The sequence below is a fragment of the Mustelus asterias genome, unplaced genomic scaffold (genome assembly GCF_964213995.1).
Source record: "Mustelus asterias unplaced genomic scaffold, sMusAst1.hap1.1 HAP1_SCAFFOLD_1542, whole genome shotgun sequence".
NCBI classification, from domain to species: domain Eukaryota; kingdom Metazoa; phylum Chordata; class Chondrichthyes; order Carcharhiniformes; family Triakidae; genus Mustelus; species Mustelus asterias.
Window position 1 is genome coordinate 62,604 of NW_027591487.1, and position 24,824 is coordinate 87,427.

At 46.9% G+C, this 24,824-nt stretch overlaps 1 protein-coding gene across 1 annotated transcript in view; it reads right to left on the reverse strand.

The window, feature by feature from the left end:
* The window catches only part of LOC144488411 (adhesion G protein-coupled receptor L2-like), a gene marked incomplete at both ends in the record, with an annotated part of 83,165 nt that extends 59,122 nt beyond the window's left edge, over nucleotides 1–24,043 (reverse strand). Inside the window, 2 exons of the mRNA XM_078206485.1 lie at nucleotides 14,021–14,821; nucleotides 23,934–24,043. Of these exons, the coding sequence (XP_078062611.1) occupies nucleotides 14,021–14,821; nucleotides 23,934–24,043 (911 nt within the window). The remainder of the gene's footprint in view (nucleotides 1–14,020; nucleotides 14,822–23,933) is intronic.
* Between the last annotated feature and the right edge of the window lie 781 nt (nucleotides 24,044–24,824).

The following is a 24,824-nucleotide window of genomic DNA, read 5'->3' on the forward strand; positions in this document are numbered from 1 at the left end:
GAGCACCATTTATTCACACACAAGAACAAGAGCAGGCCATTCAGCCCTCCAAAGCACTCTGCATTCAATTAGATTGTGATTGAACTATATCTTAGCACTGCTTGGTTCTACAATCATTGCCCAACAAGAATCCAGCAATCATAGTTTTGAAATTCTCAATTAATCCCCGAGCATTTTAGGGGAATTAGCCTTGATGTGAAGAAAAGTTTCCTGATAGCACTTCCTCACAGCCTCACTCTAATTTTCAGATTAGATGCCTTTGTTTCAACTCCCTTGCCAGTTTCTCCATCGCAACCCTTAATAGAATCAGATAATCATAAAGTGCAGAAGAGGCCCCTTGGCCCATCCAGTCTGCACTGACACATTAGAAACACCTGAATTCCCACCAAATCCCATCTGCCAGCACAGTGGCTAACACTGCTGCCTCTCAGTGCCAGGGACCAGGTTCGATTCCCGGCTCGAGTCACTGTCTGTGTGGAGTTTGCAAGTTCTCCCCGTGTCTGCATGGGTTTCCTCCAGGTGCTCCGGTTTCCTCCCACAGTCCAAAGATGTGCGGGTTAGGTGGATTGGCCATGATAAATTGCTCTTTAGTGTCAGGGGACTCGCAGGGTAAATACATGGGGTTATGGGGATAGGACCTGGGTGGGATTGTTGTCAGTGCAGGCTTAATGGGCCGAATGGTCTCCTTCTGCACTGGAGGGATTCTGTGATTCTAATTGACCATTGGACAGGGGTTGAGGAAGAGAAAATAGCTGCCGCTCCTGAACCATGGGTCACGTGCAGATATCATCGGAGGGGAAAGATCAGCCTTTCCTTTCAACTTCAATTTAGGTCTGACAAAGTCTGGCAAAGTTCAGATATAAAGTTCATCCTGATGATGCCCAGATTGTTCAGTTTTTGAACTCCCCAATAAGTTTCGCTTTTAAAGTTTGTTTATTAGTGTCACAAGTAGGCTTATGTTCACACTGCAATGAAGTTACTGTGAAAATCCCCTGGTCGCCACACTCCGGCGCCTGTTCGGGTACACTGAGGGAGAATTTAGCATGGACAATGCACCTAACCAGCACGTCTTTCAGACTTTGGGAGGAAACCGGAGCACCCGGAGGAAACCCACGCAGACACGGGTGATGAAAGAGCGGCGCTCTGAAAGCTCGTGATACCAAATAAACCTTTTGGACTTTAACTTGGTGTTGTGAGACTTCTTTCCGTGCCCACCCCAATCCAATGCCAGCATCTCCACATCATGGAGAGAATGTGCAAACTCTGCACAGACAGTGACCCAAACTGGGAATGGAACCGGATCCTTGGCACTGTGAGGCAACAGTGCTAACCACTGTGCCACTGTGAACTGCAGATAAGCAAAGGCCTTCCCATGGTGGGTGGAGCAGGATGTCCATCCATCTGCCTGAGGGGTGTTTGTCTAGCCGGGACAAGGCCTCTGCCAACTACGAAGGGTGGAATGCTTCAACAGTGCCCTACCGACAGAGATGCCAAATTTGTGGTGGGCAACCTTTGGCCTGGAGGCCACGTGCGACCCATCTGGGTTTTGAGTGTGGCCCATGAGACATTTTGTTGACCATTGCCCACACACAGGGTTGCTGCTGATTTCCATTTGTGTAATTTTTCTCCCACTGGTATGGCTGAAGTGATACTCATGTAAATCCAGGGCGAGTGAAGTGAGGTGCATGCTGATTGCCCACAACATTGACTGTGAGAGCCGTGCATTTCCTCGATGTCCAAAGTGTCTTTATTTATTTTATTTTTAACCATTTTAAGTTGATGGTAGTTCTATGAATATAGAAATGATTTTGAGCATTTTTTATAACTTGTTCTGAAATGTTTGGCGTGTATTACATGTATTTAATCTTATTCATGGGGTCATGGTTAGTGAACTAGTGGCCTAGTGGAATTGTCACTGGACTAGTACCTCAGAGACTAGTCTGGGGACCCGGGTTCGAATCCCACCACGGCAGACGGTGAAATTTGAATCCAATAAAATCTTTGGAATCAAAAGTCTAACGATGATTAGGAAGCCACTAAACCCACCCGGTTCACTAATGTCCTTTAGGGAGGGGAATCCCTTTGGTGGAGGATTGTGTGGCATCACACTTGGCGCTCGGTGGCGTAAGATGTTGAACGTCTGCCGAGGGCATTATGCAGGGCGAGCAGCAGTGGAGTCCTGGCTCAACTCTGACCCCTCTTGACCCTCACCCCCTCCCTCCCCAAACACAGTGTCATCGTGATGCCTCCTGAGGTGGAATTTTGGTGCAACAACAATATTCTCTCCGTCAATGTCAACAAAACGAAAGAGATAGTTATCGGCTTCAGGAAGCGTAGTGGAGAACATGCCCCTGTCTACATCAATGGGGATGAAGTAGAAAGGGTTGAGAGCTTCAAAGTTTTAGGTGTCTAGATCACCAACAACCTGTCCTGGTCCCCCCAAGCCGACACTATAGTTAAGAAAGCCCACCTATGCCTCTACTTTCTCAGAAGGCTAAGGAAATTTGGCAGCTATGACTCTCACCAACGTTTACAGATGCACCATGGAAAAAATTCTTTCTGGTTGTATCACAGCTTGGTATGGCTCCTGCTCTGCCCAAGACCGCAAGGAAGTACAAAACGTCGTGAATGTAGCCCAATCCATCACACAAACCAGCCTCCCATCCATTGACTCTGTCTATACTTCCCGCTGCCTCGGAAAAGCAGCCAGCATATTTAAGGACCCCACGCACCCTGGACATTCTCTCTTCCACCTTCCTCCATCGAGAGAAAGATACAAAAGTCTGAGGTCATGTATCAACTGACTCAAGAACAGCTTCTTCCCTGCTGCCATCAGATTTTTGAATGGACCTACCTCGCATTAAGTTGACCTTTAACTACACCCTAGCCCACTACATTCTGCACCCTCTCCTTTCCTTCTCTACGAATGGTATGCTTTGTCTGCAGAGTGTGCAAGAAACAATACTTTTCACTGTATCCTAATACATGTGACAATAATAAATCAAATCAAATCAAATAAAATCGGTATTGACTATAATTTTAAACCATGCCAGCAAGGAGCACTGGTGGTCAAATTGCTTTGATACTCTAATGGTGACGAAATTGTTCTCTGCAAATACACAGAATAAATCTTCACCGCTCTCCTGCTCCAGTTATTAACCAAAAACACCAAGTGCTTATATAGAATGACATTATATAAGATATACAGCCTGGGGACAGATCGATAGATTGATGTCTCATGTCTGTTTTTATGCTCCACATCAACACCCTCTGTCCCCTCCCCCTCATTGTCTTGCTTCCCCTGAAAAGGCCAAAGTATCCCATCTTGCTCACAAGTTCTACTTCTCTGGGTAAAGAAATCTCTTGCAAATTCCTGATTGGATTTATTCATGACTATCTTATGTTGGGGATCCCTCACTTTGGATTCCCTCACGAGACAAACTAAGTTCTCTGGTTGAGACCAGCAAAGTAAATTGTGAAGAACACATACACGACAGCACAGGTAATGAGAATCATAGAATTCCTACAGTGCAGAAGGAGGTCATTCGGCCCATCGAGTCTGCACTGGCTCTGACAGAGCATCCCACCCAGGCCCGCTCCCCTTGTAACTCCATGCATTTATCCCGCTAATCTACACATCTTTGGTCATTAAGGGGCAATTTAGCATGGTCAATCCACCTAACCTACGCATCTTTGGAAACTTGAGCATTGGAAACCTGAAACCCGCCTCATGAACATCTCAAACAGGAAAATGTAGATGGCCATTTCAGGTGGGAGGCCTTGTGCGGAACTGGAAGCTAAGTTAAGGCCGTTGTAATATTGGGGGAGGGGGAAAAGGTACAAGACAAATCTACTGCTCATTCGCCTTGGTTGTCTGCACACCCAACGCACCTCTCAACCTTTATCGATCATTTTCAACCCCACGCTTCATTCCTCCCATGAATGTTCAGGAGATCAGTTTGTTCATCAATGTCCAGGTTTCCAGTTCTCCTTTCCCAATGTTCACTGTCCCAAGGTTTGTCTATTTTTCACTTCCTGTTTGTACCCTCCTTCCACATCTCTGAGATATTTCACCATGTTCCCGATCCTTCCCTGTCTGGCTCTTTCCTTCTCCGATCTCGTTTTTCCATCTGTCCACCTTCATTCTTATTTTTTAATCAACTAGGTATTGTGGCTGCTAGCCTGTTTTTTAGTCAATAGGGGCTTCTCAGTAATCTAAGTGTAATGATTTCAATCAGGCCATTGAGGTTGGCCTACTGAAGTATGAACTTACTGATTAAGGAACCAACTGAAAGGCCAATCAGGGAGTCTTTGCCTTGTATTTAACTGGGAGTGTCAGTTCCTCTGGCACTCCTGAAGGTAGACTGCTGACTGCCAGCACTCTGTGTACTGCTGTCACAGTTTGTAAATAAAGGGATTTTGGTGAAGGGACTTCTGCCTCTGTGGACTTATTACAGTAAGCCCATATCACCGGGGAGGTGATAGCCTAGTGGTATTATCGCTAGATTATTATTCCAGAGATTGAGCTAATGTTCTGGGGACCCGGGTTCGAATCCCGGCATGGCAGATGGTGGAATTGGAATTCAATAAAAAATATCTGGAATTAAGAATCTACTGATGACCATGAAACCTCTGCCGATTGTTGGAAAAACCCATCTGGTTCACTCATGTCCTTTAGGGAAGGAAATCTGCCGTCCTTACTTGGTCTGGTCTACATGTGACTCCAGAGTGACAGCAATGTGGTTGACTCTCAGCTGCCCTCCAAGGGCAACTAGGGATGGGCAATAAATGCTGGCCAGCCAGCAACGCCCATGTCCCACGAATGAATAAAAAGTAAAGAACAACTTGCATTTAATAATACTGCGTCTGGAACAGGAACGCCCTTTATAGATTAGTTCCTGACAAGGGGGAGGCTGGGAAGGAGAGATTTGAAAGGATGACCTAATGCTTGGACCAAAGGATGGGCACATCAGCTGTGTTGATGAGACAAAATGTGTACAGTCATGGCTGGGAAAACATCGAGGGCAGGGCAAGGCGACTTTCATCTGTCATGCTGAGTTTAATGTTGTACAGACAGCAGAACTGGGCTACAGCTGCAAAGGGAGGAAGTGTGTCTCCACACACAAAAGACTTGTGAAAAGATATATTAAAGCCAATTATTTCAACAATTGTAATTTGTTATATTTAGGCATATTTTTTTGTCTGCAATGCCATTTGTCTCCATTGTTGCAGTGCATCGCGGCCCCTGGTCCATTTGCCAGTTCTTTGTTCGGTTGTTACAGATTTAGAAGCGACATGTTCCACTCCCGAAGCAGACAGTTCCTCTCTCTCTGATGGCGGCTTCCCTTGAGGCAAGGGCACTGGAACAGCCACTGGAAAGTTGCCCTAATCCAAGTCAATGGGCTAAGAAAAGCCGGGACCCTGGACTTCATCCACGCAGCCTCCATTTTCTTTTGTCTCTTTCAGAAGGAAAGGTTGGGCTTGCCTAATAGGTGACCCATCCGACTTGAACAGGTGGCGACCCCGTAGGTGGGAAGAGAAGCAGTGGACAAAGCGAGGAAAGCTGGCAGATACAACGTCATTTTTTTTTTCCGCTTTGAATCTGGCTGCTGAGCGAGTTGCTAGTGTCTAAATAGATGTGTTGGCATCCGCCCAGCTTACAGACAAGTCCCAGTGCCTTTCAGCGAGCGGTCAGGTTTCAGACGATTCCAGTTCCAATCTGACCTCCAAGTGCACAAGCTAACCCACTGCCAACCTTCACTGTGCTCTTTCAAGCTCATTTTTCTTCCCCCCTCAATGTCACAGCGTGCGGTGCTTCTCATGTATCCCTCCACAACCTCTTGGTAGCCCAGTTTTCCCCTCGTCTCTTTGTCCTGGCCTTTTTGAAGTCTATTTTTTAGTTCCACTCCAAATATATTTTTACCTTCCCCCGAGTCAACGTTTCGCCTTTGTCTCCTGGCAATCTTGGGAAACTGATGACCTGGCTAGGATATGGATAAATTTCCTGATTTTCAAATCATAATTCCAATGATTTTGATTTGATTTGATTTATTATAGTCACATGTATTAAAATACAGTGAAAAGTATTGTTTCTTGGACGGTTCCTGTGACAAGTGGGTGATTCCTACTAATTCTCCATAGAATGACACGGAATACAAAAGGAGGGATGTACTGCTAAGGCTTTATAAGGCTCTGGTGAGACAACATTTAGAATACGGCGAGCAATTTTGGGCCCTGTATCAAAGGAAAGATGTGCTGGCCTTGGAAAGGGTCCAGAGGAAGTTCACGAGAATGATCCCGGGAATGAAAAGTTTGATGTATGCGGAGTGTCTCAGGACTATGAGTCTGTACTCGATGGGAGTTTAGAAGGATGAGGGGGGGATCTCATTGAAACTTACAGAATACTGAAAGGCCTGGGTAGAGTGGATGTGAGGAAGATGTTTCCATTTGTAGGAGAGACTAGAATCCAAGGGCACAACCTCAGAGTTAAAGGACGACCCTTTAGAAATGAGATGAGGAGGAATTTCTTCAGCCAGAGGGTGGTGAATCTGTGGAATTCATTGCCACAGAGGGCTGTGGAGGCCAGGTCACTGAGTGTATTTAAGACAGAGATAGATAGGTTCTTGATTGGTAAGGGGATCAAAGATTACAGGCAAAAGGTGGGAGAATGGGGTTGAGAAACTTATCAGCCATGATTGAATGGCGGAGCAGACTTGATGGGCCAAATGGTCTAATTCTGTTACTGTATCCTATGATCTTTTTGATTTGATTTTGATTTGATTTATTATTTTCACATTTATTAGTATACAGTGAAAAGTATTGCTTCTTGCACACGATACTGTTCATAGAGAAGGAAAGGAGAGGGTGCAGAATGTAGTGTTACAGTCATAGCTAGGGTGTAGAGAAAGATCAACTTAATGTGAGGTAGGTCCATTCAAAAGTCTGACAGCAGCAGGGAAGAAGCTGCTCTTGGGTCTTATGTGAACACGGAGGGGATGGACACGGCCCATCTTTCCCATGCTAGAGCTAGCACCACAGTTGCCTACTTTAGCACTCTATACACCCGCACCTTTTAATGTTCGCCTCCTTTAAGTGTTTATCTAACTCCCTTTGAAATGTTCTGATCAACTTGGCTTCAACCACCCCTTACGATAAAGTCTCCGATGCTTCAATAACTCCTTTTGTGAAAATATGTCTTCTAATTTCTCCCTTCATGCTTGCAATGACATGGCACAGAATCAACTCAGTTTATAGTGCAGAATGAGGCCTTTTAGTCCTTTATGGCTCTGCCAGCTCTTTGCTGCAGCCACGATCTCTCCCAGCAACTGCGTGTTTTTCTTTGCTCCAAACACATATCCAGTTTTCCCTTCAAAGATACAATGGTCCCTCCCTCAACTGCTGCCCTGCAAAGAGGCGTCAAATTTCTCCGAACCTCCTGCCTCACTTTCTTCGTGATCTTTTTAACTTGAAGACGCCTTTGTCACTGACTTTCCAGCCAGAGGCAACAGTCTTTCCCTTTATAATTGAAAAAAATACTTCTTAAAATCTCTGATGTTCTCTGATCCAGCAGTGAATGATTCCAATACCTTTAGTCTCTCCTCACGATAATAGTTGCATGCATTTTATGTAGGCTTCCATTTACATATAAAAACAAGACTTGCAATTATATAGCGCCTTTCATATCCTCAGAACATCCCAAAGCACTTTACAGTCAATTAAGCACTTCTGAAACAAAACCAGAAAATGCTGGAAGATCTCAGCAGATCTGACAGCATCTGCGGAGAGAGAACAGAGCCAATGTTTCGAGTCTGGATGACACTCTGGCGAGCGTTCTGATGAAGGGTGATCTGGACTCGAAATGTTGGTTTCTATTGTCTCTCCTCAGAAGCTGTCAGACCTGCTCAGATTTTCCAGCATTTTCTGTTTTTGTTTCAGATTCCAGCATCCGCAGTCTTTTGCTTTTATCTAAGTTGACGACACGGTGGCACAGTGGTTAGCACTGCCGCCTCACAGCGCCAGGGACCCGCATTCAATTCCAACCTTGGGTCACTGTCTGTGCGGAGTCTGCACCTTCTCCCCGTGTCTGCGTGGGTTTCTCCCGGGTGCTCCGGTTTCCTTCCACAGTCTGAAAGACGTGCTGGTTAGGTGCATTGGCCATGCTAAACTCTCCCTCAGTGTACCCGAGCAGGCGCCGGAGTGTGGCGACTAGGGGATTTTCACAGTAACTTCATTGCAGTGTTAATGTAAGCCTAGATGTGAGACTAAGAAATAAACTACTAAAAAAGTCCTGAAGTTGGGATGGTGCCCCCTTGACATCCCAAGCAGCGGAAACACTTCACTATTTACCCTCACCAAGGTATTTCAGAATGTTACTTGTCTTTGTCTCAACTTTCTCTGCTATGCTGACTAACACCTTGAACGTGGAGACGCCGGCGTTAGGCTGGGGTAAACACAGTAAGACGACTAATACCTTGCCAAGTTTCCCGTCATAACCTGATTCTCTTCCCTACTTCTCCATTCCTGTCATTCTCTTCATATTTCTGCACGAGCCTAAGCCTGATCCACCACACCAGCCTGTGTGGATTGTGCTCACATTCAGGGGTAACAAGAAGGGCTGTTGGAGTCAGTCTCTACGCTGGAAGGTATAGATTACTTAACAAAACACCCATGTTAACTTTCACTTTGCAGCTTTCGTGGCAAACAGACCATAGGACAGCAACCCCTCCAGCTTCCCATGTGGTTCCCAAATCGGCAAAAAAAGCCCCATTTACACCGAGGAAGTGAGGGGAATTCCTCAAACTCAGGACAACGGGGGAAAAAAACAGCTCCAGACGTGGTTTGGCAGTCCTGATTCTGTTCAATGCACCCAGCAGCGGTTGGGAAAGACCCGCAGGGGTCAGCCAGCCAGCAGCAAGAGAAAGAATAATAACCCTTTTCTCACCAAGGAAGAGTGGTGAAGGACTATCCCCACAAATAGGGAGCTGGGGTTGTGGAAAAGGAAAGCAGGGAGTGTGAGCAAATGGGATGAAGGGGAAGTTAAGTACAAATAACAAAGAACAAAGAAAATTACAGCACAGGAACAGACCCTTCGGCCCTCCAAGCCTGCACCGACCATGCTGCTCCACTGAACTAAAGTCTCCTACCCTTCCAGGGACCATCTATATCCCTCTATTCTCATCCTATTCATGTGTTTGTCAAGATGCCCCTTAAAACTCACTATCGTATCCGCTTCCACTACCTCCCCCGGCAGCGAGTTCCACGCACCCACCACTCTCTGTGTAAAACACTTGTCTCGTACATCTCCTTTAAACCTTGCCCCTCGCACCTTAAACTTGTGTCCCCTAGTAATTGACTCTTCCATCCTGGGAAAAAGCTTCTGACTATCCACGCTGTCCATGCCTATCATAATCTTGTAGACTTCTATCAGGTCTCCCCTCAACCTCCGTCGTTCCAGTGAGAACAAACCAAGTTTCTCCAACCTCTCCTCATAGCTAATGCCCTCCATACCAGGCAACATCCTGGTAAATCTTTTCCGTACCCTCTCCAAAGCCTCCACATCCTTCTGGTAGTGTAGCGACCAGAAGTGAACAATATATTCCAAGTGACTTATTAGTCACAAGTAGGGCTTACATTGACACTGCAATGCAGTTACTGTGAAATTCCCCCAGTCGCCACACTCCAGTGCCTGTTCGGGTACACTGAGGGAGAATTTAGCATGGCCGATGCACCTAACCAGCATGTCTTTCGGACTGTGGAAGGAAACTGGAGCACCTGGAGGAGACCCATGCAGACACCCAAGCCGGAAATCGAACCCGGATCCCTGATGCGGTGAGGCGGCAGCGCTAACCTCTGTGCTACTGTGCCGCCGGGAAAGGAGGGAGAACGATAGGGAATGGCATTAGCAATGGAGCAAGGAATGCAGAAAGGGGGAATATGACAGCAGGGCAAACCGAGACATGGAGAGACGAGGAATGGCAGGGAGAGATAGAGTGGGAAAGTACAGTTAGAGTGGGCAAAGAATGTCAGAATCTACATTTAGAGGATGGGAATTGACCAAACCCCCTGGAGCAGATGGTGCTGAACCTGTCACCAATCCGCCTCCCCTGGTATGTGATCAATGGCCGGGACGGTATTGGGTGGCCCATTTCCTCTCTGGCCAACTGAAATATTTTACCAGTGGCAGGAGATGCCAACGCAGAGTGGCAAGGCCACTGATGAGGCCTTTTTGCGGGTTGAATGGGTGGCTGGGGGAAGAGTTCCACCAATTAAAGCAACCTCACCCACAGTACTTCCCCGTACCCGCCTTGCCTCCCTCCCTACACGTCCTTCCAATGTAGTGAACAGTGGGGGAGGTGGGCACAGGTGGTTTAGAGTTGTGGAAAACCCATCTAAAAAGACATAAAGCCTGTCTAAATCATGGAGCATGCGCGGGACAATTCCCATTGAAACCCACTCTCCAGTTTCTTCTACTCTGCTAATCTTTAAAACGCAAACCAGCCTCCCATCCATTGACTCTGTCTACACTTCCCAATGTTGTGGAAAAGCAGCCAGCATAATCAAGGACCCCTCGTTCCCAGACATTCTCTCTCCCACCTTTTTCCATCGGGAAAAAGATACAAAAGTATAAGGTCACGTACCAACTGACTCAAATACAGCTTCTTCCCTGCTGCCATCAGACTGCCATCCAATGCTGGGTCCACTGTTATTTGTCATTTATATCAATGATTATTAATGATTTGGATGAGAATATAGGAGACATGGTTAGTAAGTTTGCAGATGACACCAAGATTGGTGACATGGTGGACAATGAAGAAAGTTATCTCCAATTGCAACGGGATTTTGATCAATTGGGCCAGTGGGCTGATGAATGGCAGATGGAGTTTAGTTTAGTCAAATGCGAGGTGATGCAATTTGGTAGATTGAACCAGGGCAGGACTCACTCAGTTAATGGTAAGGTGTTGGGGAGAGTTACAGAACAAAGAGATCTAGGGGTACATGTTCATAGCTCCTTGAAAGTGGAGTCACAGGTGGACAGAGTGGTGAAGAAGGCATTCGGCATGCTTGGTTTCATCGGTCAGAACATTGAATGCAGGAGTTAGAATGTCTTGTTGAAGTTGTACAAGACATTGGTAAGGCCACACTGAGAATACTGTGTGCAATTCTGGTCACCCTATTATAGAAAGGATATTATTAAACGAGAAAGAGTGCAAAAAAGACTTACTAGGATGCTACTGGGACTTGATGGATTGCGTTATAAGGAGAGGCTGGATAGACTGGGACTTTTTTCTCTGGAGCGTAGGAGGCTGAGGGGTCATCTTATAGAGGTCTATAAAATAATGAGGGGTAACAGAGAGATCTTGGGGTCCATATCCACAGATCTCTGAAGGTTGCCACTCAAGTGGATAGAGCTGTGAAGAAGGCCTATCGTGTGTTAGCTTTTATTAACAGGGGATTGGAGTTTAAGAGCCGTGGGGTTATGCTGCAAATGTACAGGACCTTGGTGAGACCACATTTGCAATATTGGTTGCAGTTCTCGTCACCTCACTATAAGAAGGATGTGGAAGCTCTGGAAAGAGAGCAGAGGAGATTTACCAGGATGCTGCCTGGTTTGGAGGGTAGGTCATATGAGGAAAGGTTGAGGGAGCTAGGGCTGTTCTCTTTGGAGCGGATGAGGTTGAGAGGAGACTTAATAGAGGTTTATAAAATGATGAAGGGGATAGATAGAGTGAACGTTCAAAGACTATTTCCTCGGGTGGATGGAGCTATTACAAGGGGGCATAACTATAGGGTTCATGGTGGGAGATATAGGAAGGATGTCCGAGGTAGGTTCTTTACTCAGAGAGTGGTTGGGGTGTGGAATGGACTGCCTGCAGTGATAGTGGAGTCAGACACTTTAGGAACATTTAAGCGGTTATTGGATAGGCACATGGAGCACACCAGGATGATAGGGAGTGGGATAGCTTGATCTTGGTTTCAGATAAAGCTCGGCACAACATCGTGGGCCGAAGGGCCTGTTCTGTGCTGTACTGTTCTATGTTCTATGTCCTATGTATAGATCAGCTAGATAGTCAATATCTTTTCCCAAAGGTAGGGAAGTCTAAAACTAGACGGCATAGGTTTAAGGTTAGAGGGGAGAGATACAAAAGCGTTCAGAGGGGCAATTTTTCCACACAGAGGGTGGTGGGTGTCTGGAACAAGTTGCCAGAGGTAGTAGTAGAGGGGGGTACAATTTTGTCTTTTAAAAAGCATTTAGATTGTTACATGGGTACGATGGGTATAGAGGGATATGGGCCAAATGGGCAATTGGGATTAGCTTAGCGGTTTTAAAAATAAAAGGGGGCATGGACAAGTTGGGCCAAAGGGCCTGTTTCCATGCTGTAAACCTCCATGACTTTTGAATGGACCTACCTTGCATTAAGTTGATCTTTCTCTACACTGTAGCTATGACTGAAACACTACATTCTGCACTCTCTCCTTTCCTTCTCTATGAACAGTATGCACTGTCTGTATGGCACAAGAAACAATACTTTTCACTGTATACTAATACATGTAACAATAATAAATCAAATCAAATCAAATCAGGTGGAGCAGGGTTGACTGACCAGCTACAGAGCATCTGAAATCCTGAAGGGATTTGATGAGGACCTCACTGCACGAGACGCCTTCAAACCGGAACGCAGGGTGGCACGGTGGCACAGTGGTTAGCACTGCTGCCTCACATCGCCAGGGACCCGGGTTCGATTTCCGGCTTGGGTCACTGTCTGTGCAGAGTCTACACTGTCTCCCCGTGTCTGAGTGGGTTTTTTCTGGGTGCTCCGATTTCCTCCCACAGTCTGAAAGACGTGCTGGTTAGGTGCATTGGCCATGCTAAATTCTGCCTCATTGTACCCAAACAGGTGACAGAGAGTGACGGCAAGGGGATTTTATCATAGAATATCATTGAATCTACAGTGCAAAGGAAGGCCATTCGGTCCATCGAGTCTGAACCGACAACAATCCCACCCAGGTCCCATCCCCATAACCCCACACTTTAACCCTCTTAATCACTTTGACTCTAAGGAGCAATTTATCATGGCCAATCAACCTAAACCGCACATCTTTGGACTGTGGGGGGAAACCGGAGCACCCGGAGGAAACCCACGCAGACACGGGGAGAAGGTGCAAACACCACACAGTCACTCGAGGCTGGAATTGAACCCAGTCCCTGGCTCTGTGAGGCAGCAGTGCTAACCACTGTGCCGCCCTTCATTGCAGTGTTAATGTGAGCCTACCTGTGACACTAATAAATAAAAAACTTAGATCAAAAACTTAGATAGGATTCGAAGAAACCAAATGTGGTTCACTTTTGTTTACATTACGCTCCTTACTAATTCCACACAACTCTCTGGTGCCCGAGGCCACACTCGCTCTCTGCAACTGCAATGCTTTCTGGTCACAGCCCACATCCAGGAGTCAGACACAGCAGTGAAGGAAAAGGTGACAGAGTGCTTCACTGATACGGAGCCTGAACACTCGATTCACACACCCAGAGATTTAAACGCTGGTGTGAGGCTGAAACCTCTTCACATGGGATTGAAATGTGACTGTGCCATGAATGCAGAGAATGCTGCAGAGAGCTGGGGCCATCATGGCAGTGCTAGCTCTTTGAAACAGCTCTCCAGTTAGTCCCACTCCCCGACCGGTTCCCTGTGGCCCTGTAAAGACTTGCCCTCCAAAGTTTCTATTGAATTCCCTTTTGTAAGTCACGAATGCATCCACTTCTACCATCCTTTCAGAAAGCACATTCCAGAACAGAACAACTCACGGTATAAAAATATGCTGCCTATTCATATTCACTGAACCAGCCAAATGGAAGGAACAGATCACTATACAAAGCTTTTCTTTGCCTCGAGACAGTCATCTAAGCAACAAGGTCTTATTTTTGAAGTTAAATGTGCTTTTTTAAAAATAATTTGTCCAAAAAGGCATTTCCCAGTAAGTGACTCTGAAAGGTAGAGTACTGGAAGTTATAGACTCTTACCTTGGGCTGGGTCAGGAGGTCCAAATTCCAGCGCGTACCTCAGAATGAAGTAGTTATTCCACACGTACAACATGTTGTCACGCGGGTTGTAATCCACTGCTGCCACGTGCTGGTAAGGGTTGGGAAACAGAATGTCCACGTACTCCCCTCTGTTCAGGTTGGTGTTGTACGTGTAGTCGATCGAGTTCTTGCCCGTCTCGCTCTCATTCTCCTCGTACACCGAGCGCACAACGTACAGGACGCCGCAGATCATGAAGGCGTTGGAGGCCGACCTCTTGTCGTACGAGGTGTCCCAGGTGCCCTCGAAGCGCAGCGTGTAAGGGTTCAGTTGGCTGACCACCATCATGCCGTTGTTCTGCTCGGTGGCGTAGATGACCCACAGGCCGTTCTCGTCCACCGCCAGGTCAATGTCTGACTTGCCGCCCCACCGGTAGGGGGAGGTATCGTGGTAGTTGGCACTGGCGATGATGGCCTCTCCGCTTTTGATTCGAGTCCTCAGGTCGTACTTGACAATGTTCCTGGTCCTCTCCTTGTTGAAAAAGACGGCACCATCGTAGACCACGAACCCGGTGCCGTCAACACGGTGGGGCAGCTTGTAGGTGGTGGTGTGGCGTCCAGAGATGAAGTCACTTAACGACGCGTATTCCATCAAGGTGTCCGTGCGGTATGGCGTCCATGGCATGTAATAGATCTTGTCCCCGGCCTGCAGTGGGTCTTTGCACCAGGCACCAGACTGCTGCTCTGCCTCAGTGATGTAGGCCGATTCCACAACCCCTTTCAAAGTCCCGGGGCAAACAAAAACTAGAGAGGTGGGCAACGAGAAAGGAAAGAAAAGAGGATATCAGTTGACATTTTAAACAGCTGCAGAATTAAACAGCCAGCTTCTCATTTTTAAATAGCACAGCACAGCTGAAAAATTCACCATTTTACACATCCAATTACAACCAAGAATGCTGGAAACCGGTGTCTCGTTTGACAGGTTGGGAAGTGGAACTGGAGTAAAGGGAAGAGTGAGTGAGGGGAAAGCAGAGGGAGTGGGAGGTGAGGGGAGAAATGAGGGGAGTTGTGAGGAGGGGGTGTTGAGGTGGGACAGGGAGAGAGAGGAGAGCGAAGAGGGTTTGTCAGGTTTTCCGACAGAAAAAGGGGGAAAGCGAGTGGAGAGCCAAGCGACGACAGAAGCGGTGCGTGTGGTGAACCGAGGAAGACCCGCTAAACCATGGCATGCTATGGAGAAGGTTCTGGAAGCCAGGCAGACGATGCCGACCGACACAGGGAAGTGCCTACGGGTGTGAAAGGGATCTCCGCTGGGACACCGGTCACTGCACCCACCACCTTCCAAACTGTGTCACCAGGCCATTGGATCAGACACAAAGTAAGCTACAAAGCGACCTCCACATTCAACATCTGTTCTGATTACAGCCGTTAAGGAACACCAGCGTTTGGCGGGAGGAGGAGGGGTGATAGGGGAGCAGGAAAAGATAGGGGGGGGGGTCAAAGAGAGGTCAACAACCAATATGTCACAAAAACAAAGGTCTGGATTTCGGGACTTTGTCGTGTTATTTACCTTTTTGTTCCACTTCTATTTTAAGCATTGGAAGAGAGAATGAAAAAGAGTGCAAGAGAAAAAGAAGAGAGATTAACATGATTTATCCATCATCGTCAGGTCCGCCACACTTCAACACAAGCGTCGAGATAGGACGGGTTAAATTACTACAGCACCTTTATCCTGAGGAAACCAGTCACAAGGCACCTGCATTCCAATCGCAGGCCCAACAGGAATTTATCACCATTTGAGCTTATGCAGATGGCTGTGGGTTAGATGATTGCATTAGCGGTACAACACAAGAAGTCCCCCGAGATGGTTGAGAGTAACTCATTTCTGCTGTGTCACTTCTATGCATAGAAACTAGAAGCAGGAGTAGGCCATTCGGCCCTTTGAGCCTACTCTGCCATTCATGTTGATCATGACTGATCATCGAATTCAATATCCTGATCCCCACACTTCCTCCCATATTCCTTGATCCCTTTAGCCCCAAAAACTATATCTAATTTCTTCTTGAAATCATGCAATGTTTTGGCCTCAACTGCGGTAGTGAATTCCACACATTCACCACTCTCTGGGTGAAGAAATTTCTCCTCACCTCAGTCCTAAAAGGTTTATCCTTAATCCCCAAACTATGACTCCCGAGATCTGGACTCTCCCTTCATCGGGAACATTCTTTCTGAATCCACCCTGTCTAATCCTGTTAGAATGTTATAAGTTTCTATGAGATCCTCTCATACTGTTCTAAACTCCAATGAATATAATCCTAACCAACTTAGTCTCTCCTCATTTGACAGACCTGCCATCCCAGGAATCAGCCTGGTAAACCTTTGCTGTACTCCCTCTATAGCAAAGACATCCTTCCTCAAATAAGAATATCAAAACTGCATACAATACTCCAGGTGTGGCCTCACCAATGCCCTATATGATTCCAGTAAAACATGTCTCTTCCTGTACTCAAATTCTCTCGCTATTAAGGCCAGCATACCATTTGCCTTCATTACTGCCTGCTGTACCTGCGCGCTTATTTTCAGCAACTGATCATGAAGACACCAAGGTCTCGCTGAGTATCCACCTCTCTCAATTTACATCCATTCAAGTAATAATCTGCCTTCTTATTTTTGCTACTGAAGTGGATAACCTCACATTTATTCACATTATACTGCATCTGCCATGCATAAGCCCACTCACTCAACCTGTCCAAATCACGCTGAAGCATCTCTACATCCTTCTGACAGCTCACCCTCCCACCCAACTTTATATCATCTGCTAATCTGAAGATAATATATTCAGTTTCCGCTTCCAAATCATTAATATATAACGTGAACAGTTGGGGTCCTAGCACAGATCCCGGCAGTAAGTTCATAAGTTCCTACGATATAAGAGCAGAAATAGGCCATTCGGCCCATCGACTTTGCTCTGCCATTCGATCATGGCTGATATGCTCCTATCCTCATTTTCCTGCATTCTCCCCATAACCCTTCAACCCATTACCAATTAAAAATCTGTCTAACTCCTCTTTAAATTTACTCATTGTCCCAGCAGTACCCCACTAGCCACTCCCTGCCAATCGGAAAAAGACCTATTTATTCCAACTGTCTGCCGCTAAACCCCGTCAGAACCATCCACATTCACACTGATGCCAATGGTGACCACATCACTATGCATGGGCACATTGATACACATTCTCACTCTTGTACATCTAACCTTCCTTTATTAACAAGCTCTTCAGCGCTGTTTCACATGCAGTGCCTCAAATGCAATTCAAAATCCAACCTATCTGAAGCCTCCCAGCCAGTTACTCTGGCTTTTGATTAAATTATTGGGTATTCACTTGTCATTTGGAAAGTCTGGTGGCCAAAAGCTTCAACTGCGGCAGTGTGAAGTGTTTCTGCGAGCAGGGGAATCAAAATGGAGACCGAAGGAGAGAAAAGAGTCAAGTTTATGCAAGGTCGCAGTATTGATAACGCATGCTCTTCTTACGGTAGATCTATACAACAGGTTTAATGATTTGACCACTGAGATGGGGGGTATTTGCAATTCAAATGACAGGAGCCATGATCAAAGTCGTTCTCGTCCTTAGTTTTTTTTCTATGAAAAGGAAGTTGGTGTCAGTGGGGTCAGTAACTTGCACCAAACAAATCTATTGCCTTCATTTGATGGAAATGACAGGCATTTTCAAAAGAAAGACTCAGCTGGCGAGATCAGAGGAAAAAGTTGAAGACTTTTGGTTCATTGGCACTCGCGTACCTTGCCGAAGAGTGAAAAAGACGACAAAACCTTTCAGAATGAAAGCTTGTTTTAAAAGTTAAGTCCCAGCGACGTACAGTTTTATGGGCACCCTTTGTCAAAACCACACATGTACACAGGTGGCAATTCTTTGTTGGAGTCAAACTGAGCCTCATCGTAGAATCCCTACAGTGCAGAAGGAGGCCATTTGGCCCATCGAGCCTGCACCAACCCCAATCCCACCCAGGCGTTATCCCCATAATCCCACATTTTTATCCTACTAATCTCCCTGACACAATTTTAACATGGCCAATTCACCTAACCTACACATCTTTGGACAGTAAGGGACTAAATTGTCCCTTACTGTTAAATTGCATGGCCAATCCACCTAACCTGCACATCTTTGGAGTGTGAGAGGAAACCCACGCAGGCACGGGGAGAACGTGCAAACTCCACACAGTTCAGGGCACCACAGTTTGGTGGCTCAGGGAATGACTGCAAGGCATTTCCCAGAGGAGTGATCAGACAGAATGTGGAGGGGGGGGGGGGGGGGGGGGGGGGGGGGGTTTGGGTACCAAGCCAAGGTGGTGGTCCTGAGCTTGGTTTTAAGGAACATGTGAGGGTTTATGGGGGCTGAACAAATTCAGGAACAGAATCCCCAAGCTTGAGGGTGAAAACGCCAAGGACATTCATCTCCCACCCTGGATGAGTGAAGCCAATTTCAACATCCTCCTCACAGCGCCAGGGACCCGGGTTCGATTCCCGGCTTGGGTCACTGTCTGTGCGGAGTTTGCACGTTCTCCCCGTGTCTGCATGGGTTTCCTCCGGGTGTTCCGGTTTCCTCCCACAGTCCGAAAGCTGTGCTAAATTCTCCCTCAGTGTACCAGAACAGGTGTCGGAGTGTGGCGACTAGGGGATTTTCACAGTAACTTCATTGCAGTGTTAATGTAATGAGGACACCCAGGTATCATTTCTAATTCCACCTTCCTGCACCCAGCCCACAGCCCTGTAGCTTACAGCACTTAAGGTGCAGAGCCAGGTACTTTTTAACAGAGTTTAGGGTCTCTGCCTCCACCACCGACACGGGCAGTGAATTCCAGACACCCACCCTCTGCGTAAAAAAGTTCTTCCTCATAGAAACATACATAGAAATAAGAAGCAGGAGTAGGCCATTCAGCCCTTCGAGCCTGGTCATTTTGGTCATGACTGATCATCGAATTCAATATCCTGTTCCCCCTTTCCTCCCATATCCCTTGATCCTTTGGCCCCAAGAGCTATATCTAATTTCTTCTTGAAATCACACAACGTCTTGGCCTCAACTATATTCTGTGGTCGTGAATTCCACACATTCACCGCCCTCTGGGTGAAGAACTTTCTCCTCACCTCAGTTCCAAAAGGTTTTATTCTCAATATATATACCTTTAGCACAGTGGTTAGCACTGCTGCTTCACAGCTCCAGGGTCCCGGGTTCGATTCCCGGCTCGGGAAACTGTCTGTGTGGAGTTTGCACATTCTCCTCGTGTCTGCGTGGGTTTCCTCCGGGTGCTCCGGTTTCCTCCCACAGTCCAAAGATGTGCGGGTTAGGTTGATTGGCCAGGTTAAAAATTGCCCCTTAGAGTCCTGGGATACGTAGGTTAGAGGGATTAGCGGGTAAAAAAAGGGACTAGCGGGTAGGGCCTGGGTGGGATTGTGGTCGGTGCAGACTCGATGGGCCGAATGGCCTCCTTCTGCACTGTAGGGTTTCTATGATTTCTTCTTCTATGATTTATTCTCAAATTATATCCCCGAGTTCTGGACTCCCCCACCATCGGGAACATTCTTTCTGAATCTACCCTGTCTAATCCTGTTAGAATTTTGTAAGTTTCTATGAGATCCCCTTTCACTCTTCTGAACTCCAGTGAATATAATCCTAACCGACTTAGCCTCTCCTCATATGACAGACCTACCATCCCAGGAATCAGCCTGATTAACCTTCGCCGCACTCTCTTTATATTGCTCTCATGTCCCCTCTACGCCTATATTCAAGGACCCAGCCTCCACTGCACTCTGTGGACGAGAAATCCAAAGAATAACGACCCTCCCCTGAGAAAAATAATTCCTCTTCGTCTCCATCTTCGACCGGAGACGCCTTATTTTGAAACTGTGCCCCCCTGGTTCTCGGGGAAATGCCAGGCGATGGTTTGACTGCATTAGGATTGCCACATAAGTACAAGTTTTTATATTTATAATGTGCCAGCGTGATGCTGAATATTGATGGCTGGATGCAAGTCATCTAACAGGTAACAAAAATCAAGTGTAATCCATGTACAACAACACAATTTACCAGGCTGCTTAGAATTGTCACAGGTTTGGATTGTTTACATGAATACTTTGGAGTGAAATCCTATATCCAGTGGCATTTAAATGATTAACTGCCTCACTGAACCAAATGACACTTTCATATACTCCAGAGATTTGAGACAGATTATGCAAATCAATTCACCAACTTGAGTGCACAGACTACAATTACTTTCCTTTGTGCCCATTTGTGACATCTGAACAATAAAAGACAAGGAAAAAAAACAAATAAACCAGGTGAACTACACGCAGCCTATTCATCACAATCGATGTACGGAGAGAAAGAGAGCGGGAAAGAATTCTAAACTACAGGTGTGGCAGGCCCACAGCTATACAATGCAACATGGGCTCAAGTTAAGAGATCAGCGATCGGATAGGAATTTGACCTCGATTCCACTTCATTTCACGATCAGGAAGATTTTAAGGGCCGGCCTACTTTTCACTGAATCTTAAACTCCCAGTCCTTCCACTAGTCCATCAGCAACCAGCAGCTCCAATGGGGCTGGAGAAGTGTGCTTAGTCAGCCCACCATCCCACAACAACAACTTGGATCTATATAGAACCTTTAATGGGGCAAAACGTCCTAAAGTGCCTCACAGGAACATTATCAGACAAAATTCTGACACGAGACACATTGTTTGGGGGCGGGGGGAGAGTCACAGTGGCACAGTTGTCTATGTGGAGTTTGCACATTCTCCCCGTGTCTGTGTGGGTTTCCTCCCACAGTCCGAAAGACGTGCTTGTTAGGTGCATTGGCCATGCTAAATTCTTCCTCAGAGTACCTGAACAGGTGCCGGACTGTGGCAACTAGGGGAATTTCACAGTGACTTCATTGCAGTGTTGATGTAAGCCTTACTTGTGACTAACAAATAAATTTTAAAAAAAAAAAACTTTAAATTAAGGCTAGGTGGTGGTCATGGGGATAGATTTTAAGAAGAATCTTAAGGGATCAGAGGAAAATAGTGAGGCACAGATGCCCATAGATGAGCAGGTTAGGTGGATTGGCCAAGCTCAATTGTCCTGCCGTGTCAGGGAAATTAGCAGGGTAAATATGTGGCTAATGGGGATAGTGGCTTGGTGGGATTGTTGTCGGTGCAGACTCAATGGGCCAAATGGCCTCTTTCTGCGTTGTAGGGATGCTATGATTCGGTGAGAGTTGTAGGGAGGGAATTCCAGAGCTTGGGACCCCAGCAGTTGAAGACACGGCTCTCAATGGTGAACCAATTAAAATTAGGGGTGTTCAAAAGGCCAGAATTAGAGCAGCAAAGATATCCTGGAGGGTTGTGGGGTGGGAGGGCACTAGAGAGATGGGGGAGACGCTGCAGGGGGTCGGGGGTGGGGGGGGGGGGGGTGCAGTGGGTAGGTCATGGAGAGATTTGAAAGCGAGAATGAGAATTTTAAAGTCGAGGTGTGACTTTAATCAGGAGCCAGTGTGGGTCCGCAACTAGAGGACTGTGGGCAATTTAGCATGGCTAATCCACCTAACCTGCACATCTTTGGAGTGTGAGAGGAAACTGGAGCACCCAGAGGAAACCCACGCAGACACAGGGAGAACATGCAACCTCCACACCCAAGGCCGGAATTGTACCCAGGTCCCTGGCGCTGTGAGGCAGCAGTGCTAACCACTGTGCCACCGTGCCGCCCCTTACCCAAGCCCTGTCACCCTGGCCTACACCTGTAATCCCACACATTTACTACGGACAATTTACCTCACCTGCACATCTTTGGGTACCAAGGAGTTATTTAGCATGGCCAATCCATGTAACCTACACATCTCTTTGTATGCTAAGGGGCAGTTTAGCATGGCCAATCCACCTAAGCAGCACATCTTTTGCACTGTGGGAAGAAACCGGAGCACCCGGAGGAAACCCATGCAGACACGGGGAGAATATGCAAACTGCACACAGACAGTGACCCAAGGTTGGAATTGAACCCGGGTCCCTGGTGCTGTGAGGTAGCCACTGGGCCACCGTGCCTACATTTCAATAAGATCATCTCTCATCCTTCTAAACTTCAATGGGCGTAGGCCCAACCTAGTCACCTGTTCCTCATGAGACAACAGCTTCACCTCAGGTTTTCGCCTTGTGAATTTTCTCTGAACTGCTTCCAATGCAAGTATATCCCTTCTGAAGGAGAGTGAAACTGCATACGATCCTCTCTTTCCTAATTAAGTCAGCATAAATTTACATTCATAGAATGTAGGAGGCGGCCATTTGGCCCATCGGGTCTGCACCGACCACAATCCCACCCAGGCCGTATCCCCATAGCCCCATGTATTTACCCTGCTAATCCCTCTGACACTATGGGGCAATTTAGTATGGCCAATCAACATAATCCACACATCTTTGGAGTGTGGAAGGAAACCAGAGCATCCGGAGGAAACCCGGAGGAGAACGTGCAGAAACTGTCCAGACAGTGACCCGAGGCTGGAATTGAACCCGGATCCCTGGCGCTGTGAGGCAGCAGTGCTAACCACCGTGCCACCCATAGGAAGTATCGGCTTCTTTCACTCGCTCTGGTTCTCAGCTGAAGCATCATGAAGCAGACAAGGTGGCCACTCGGCCTATCCTGTCCATTCTGGCTCTTTTGAAAGAGCTGTCCGTGGACAATTTACGTGATGTGCACTGCAGTGAACCTGGCTGTCTGCTCTGCACACCTCACATGGAGGTAAACAGTGACAATGTGACACATCGGGGAGTCTGGGTAAGGGATGGCCGGGGAGCCGCACTCCTGGAAAAGAAGGACTTGTTTGATTTTGAAACTCACAAGGTAAACGCCAACCTCAATTACCGGAATGCGCAGTTTTTAACTCTGAAGTCAGCGTGGGACCATGTTCAGTGACGACCAATTTACATTTCAGAGTTCCAAATGAAAGCAAGGAAAAATTATTCACAGCAAAGAAATTATTTGACAGACGTTTAGGTGAGAAGACAAAAATAAAGCAAGTTTCATTGTTAACAGAAGCAATTGCTCCCTGCGTACTGCATTGTACCTCTGACAGGCTAAAAGGTTAAGACGAACGATTGGATCAGTCACCAACATCAGACACAGGAGGTGGAACATTGAGAAATAGGATGCACAGTGGGCTACCATCCCACAGATGGTACATCTGAACACAACAGAAGAGGCATCCATCTTACGCGGCTTACAGAGAAACACACAGCAGGAATAAAGAGAAGGTGTATGATCTTTTAATGGATTTCTCCCACAGATACGCTCTTAGATATTCCTACCAGCAGCTCTGCGTTTCGACAAGGCGTAACCACTACCCTTCAAAGTAGGCTGTATTCATTCTTACGGCGAGTCAGCGCTGGAGGTGGGGGGGAGAAAGGGTCTGCAGCCTTGTTGCGTGAGTGCCGAGCACAGGTCAGCCTTCTTTAACTCTGAACGCCTTAAGGGTCAAAAGGCTGACAAGTAGGACGGACGGTTGACCTGTAATCTGGGAATGGCTCCTGCCCACACTTCCACAGACCTGTTTTGAATCTTAGTCGAGACGTGCCCTAAGAGTACCGTGTTAGGTACCGTGTATGTGCATGAATTTTCACACAGAAAATTTTTGCACCACCTTCTGCAACTCGGGCAGGTCGGTTTTTGGGGTGAGCGCGGCTGGAAAATTCCACCCAAGCATTCCCTACTTACTGAGCTGGATGTCCTACAAATCTCCACCATTCTGTTTAAAAATGACCAGTTTAACATTTCTCCTAAGCACTTTTCTTCTCCCCCCATCCCCAACGAACCCCAACCCTTCCCACCATTCATGTGTCAAGGAACACAGACTAATCAGAATACAAGACTTCTACTTACTGTAGGGGACACATTCATATTGGACCTCAAGGTACTTGTAGGTCCCTGGGCAAGGGTCAGGGAACACGTCTGACCCCGTTATCACAACACATTGTGTTCGGTTGTTGCACCTGAAATGAGAAAAGCACAAGAGGATTCAGTTAGGCTTGTCGGATCTCCCAATTCACCAGTCACAGCGAACGATTTCACACACAATCGGCTCATCCACAAAACAGGAGAGCCGGATCCGGAGCCGCAGATACTTCATTTGTATTACACTAGCCAGCACGAGCAAATCAAGTTATATAGATAAGCAAAAGGCTCCTGAAATACAGGCGGCAGTGCCTCATCGATTGGATTCGATCTCAGTGAATGGGAATCATGTCCCAGCGAGGGCACTGCCCATGCCTTCCGTGCTTGCTGGGCACCGCAGGGGCTGGGTGCATTATCGACCCCTTTAATCACATTTCCGTTTGATGTTTTAAGTTTCCTTCGCTTCTTGTTTAGGGCGGTTCCCCTCCTTTTGGGAGCTGCCCCTTTTAATTATCCCTCACTTAATTTGATTTAGTTTAATTGGTTTAGCCAAAAAGATTGACTGGGTGTTAACAGCAAAATGGACATCCATTCACTGAGCAGAAATTGTTCACAATTATTGATCAGTCGAGATCAATAGCATATCGTGCCAATGTTGCTGAGAGATTATGTGCTGAAGTCTGATTGTAATTTACTGATAGCAGAAGCTGTTAAGGTACGTGTTGGCGCACAGGTACCGGCCGAGTCAAGATTATGGTCAACAGAAAGTATCTCTCTTGTCGACACTCCCACTACATGGGCTTAATCAAACCTCAATTCCCAATGTACGCCCTCACATAAGCAATGCTATACACCTCCCCGACTATTCACCATTCTGGT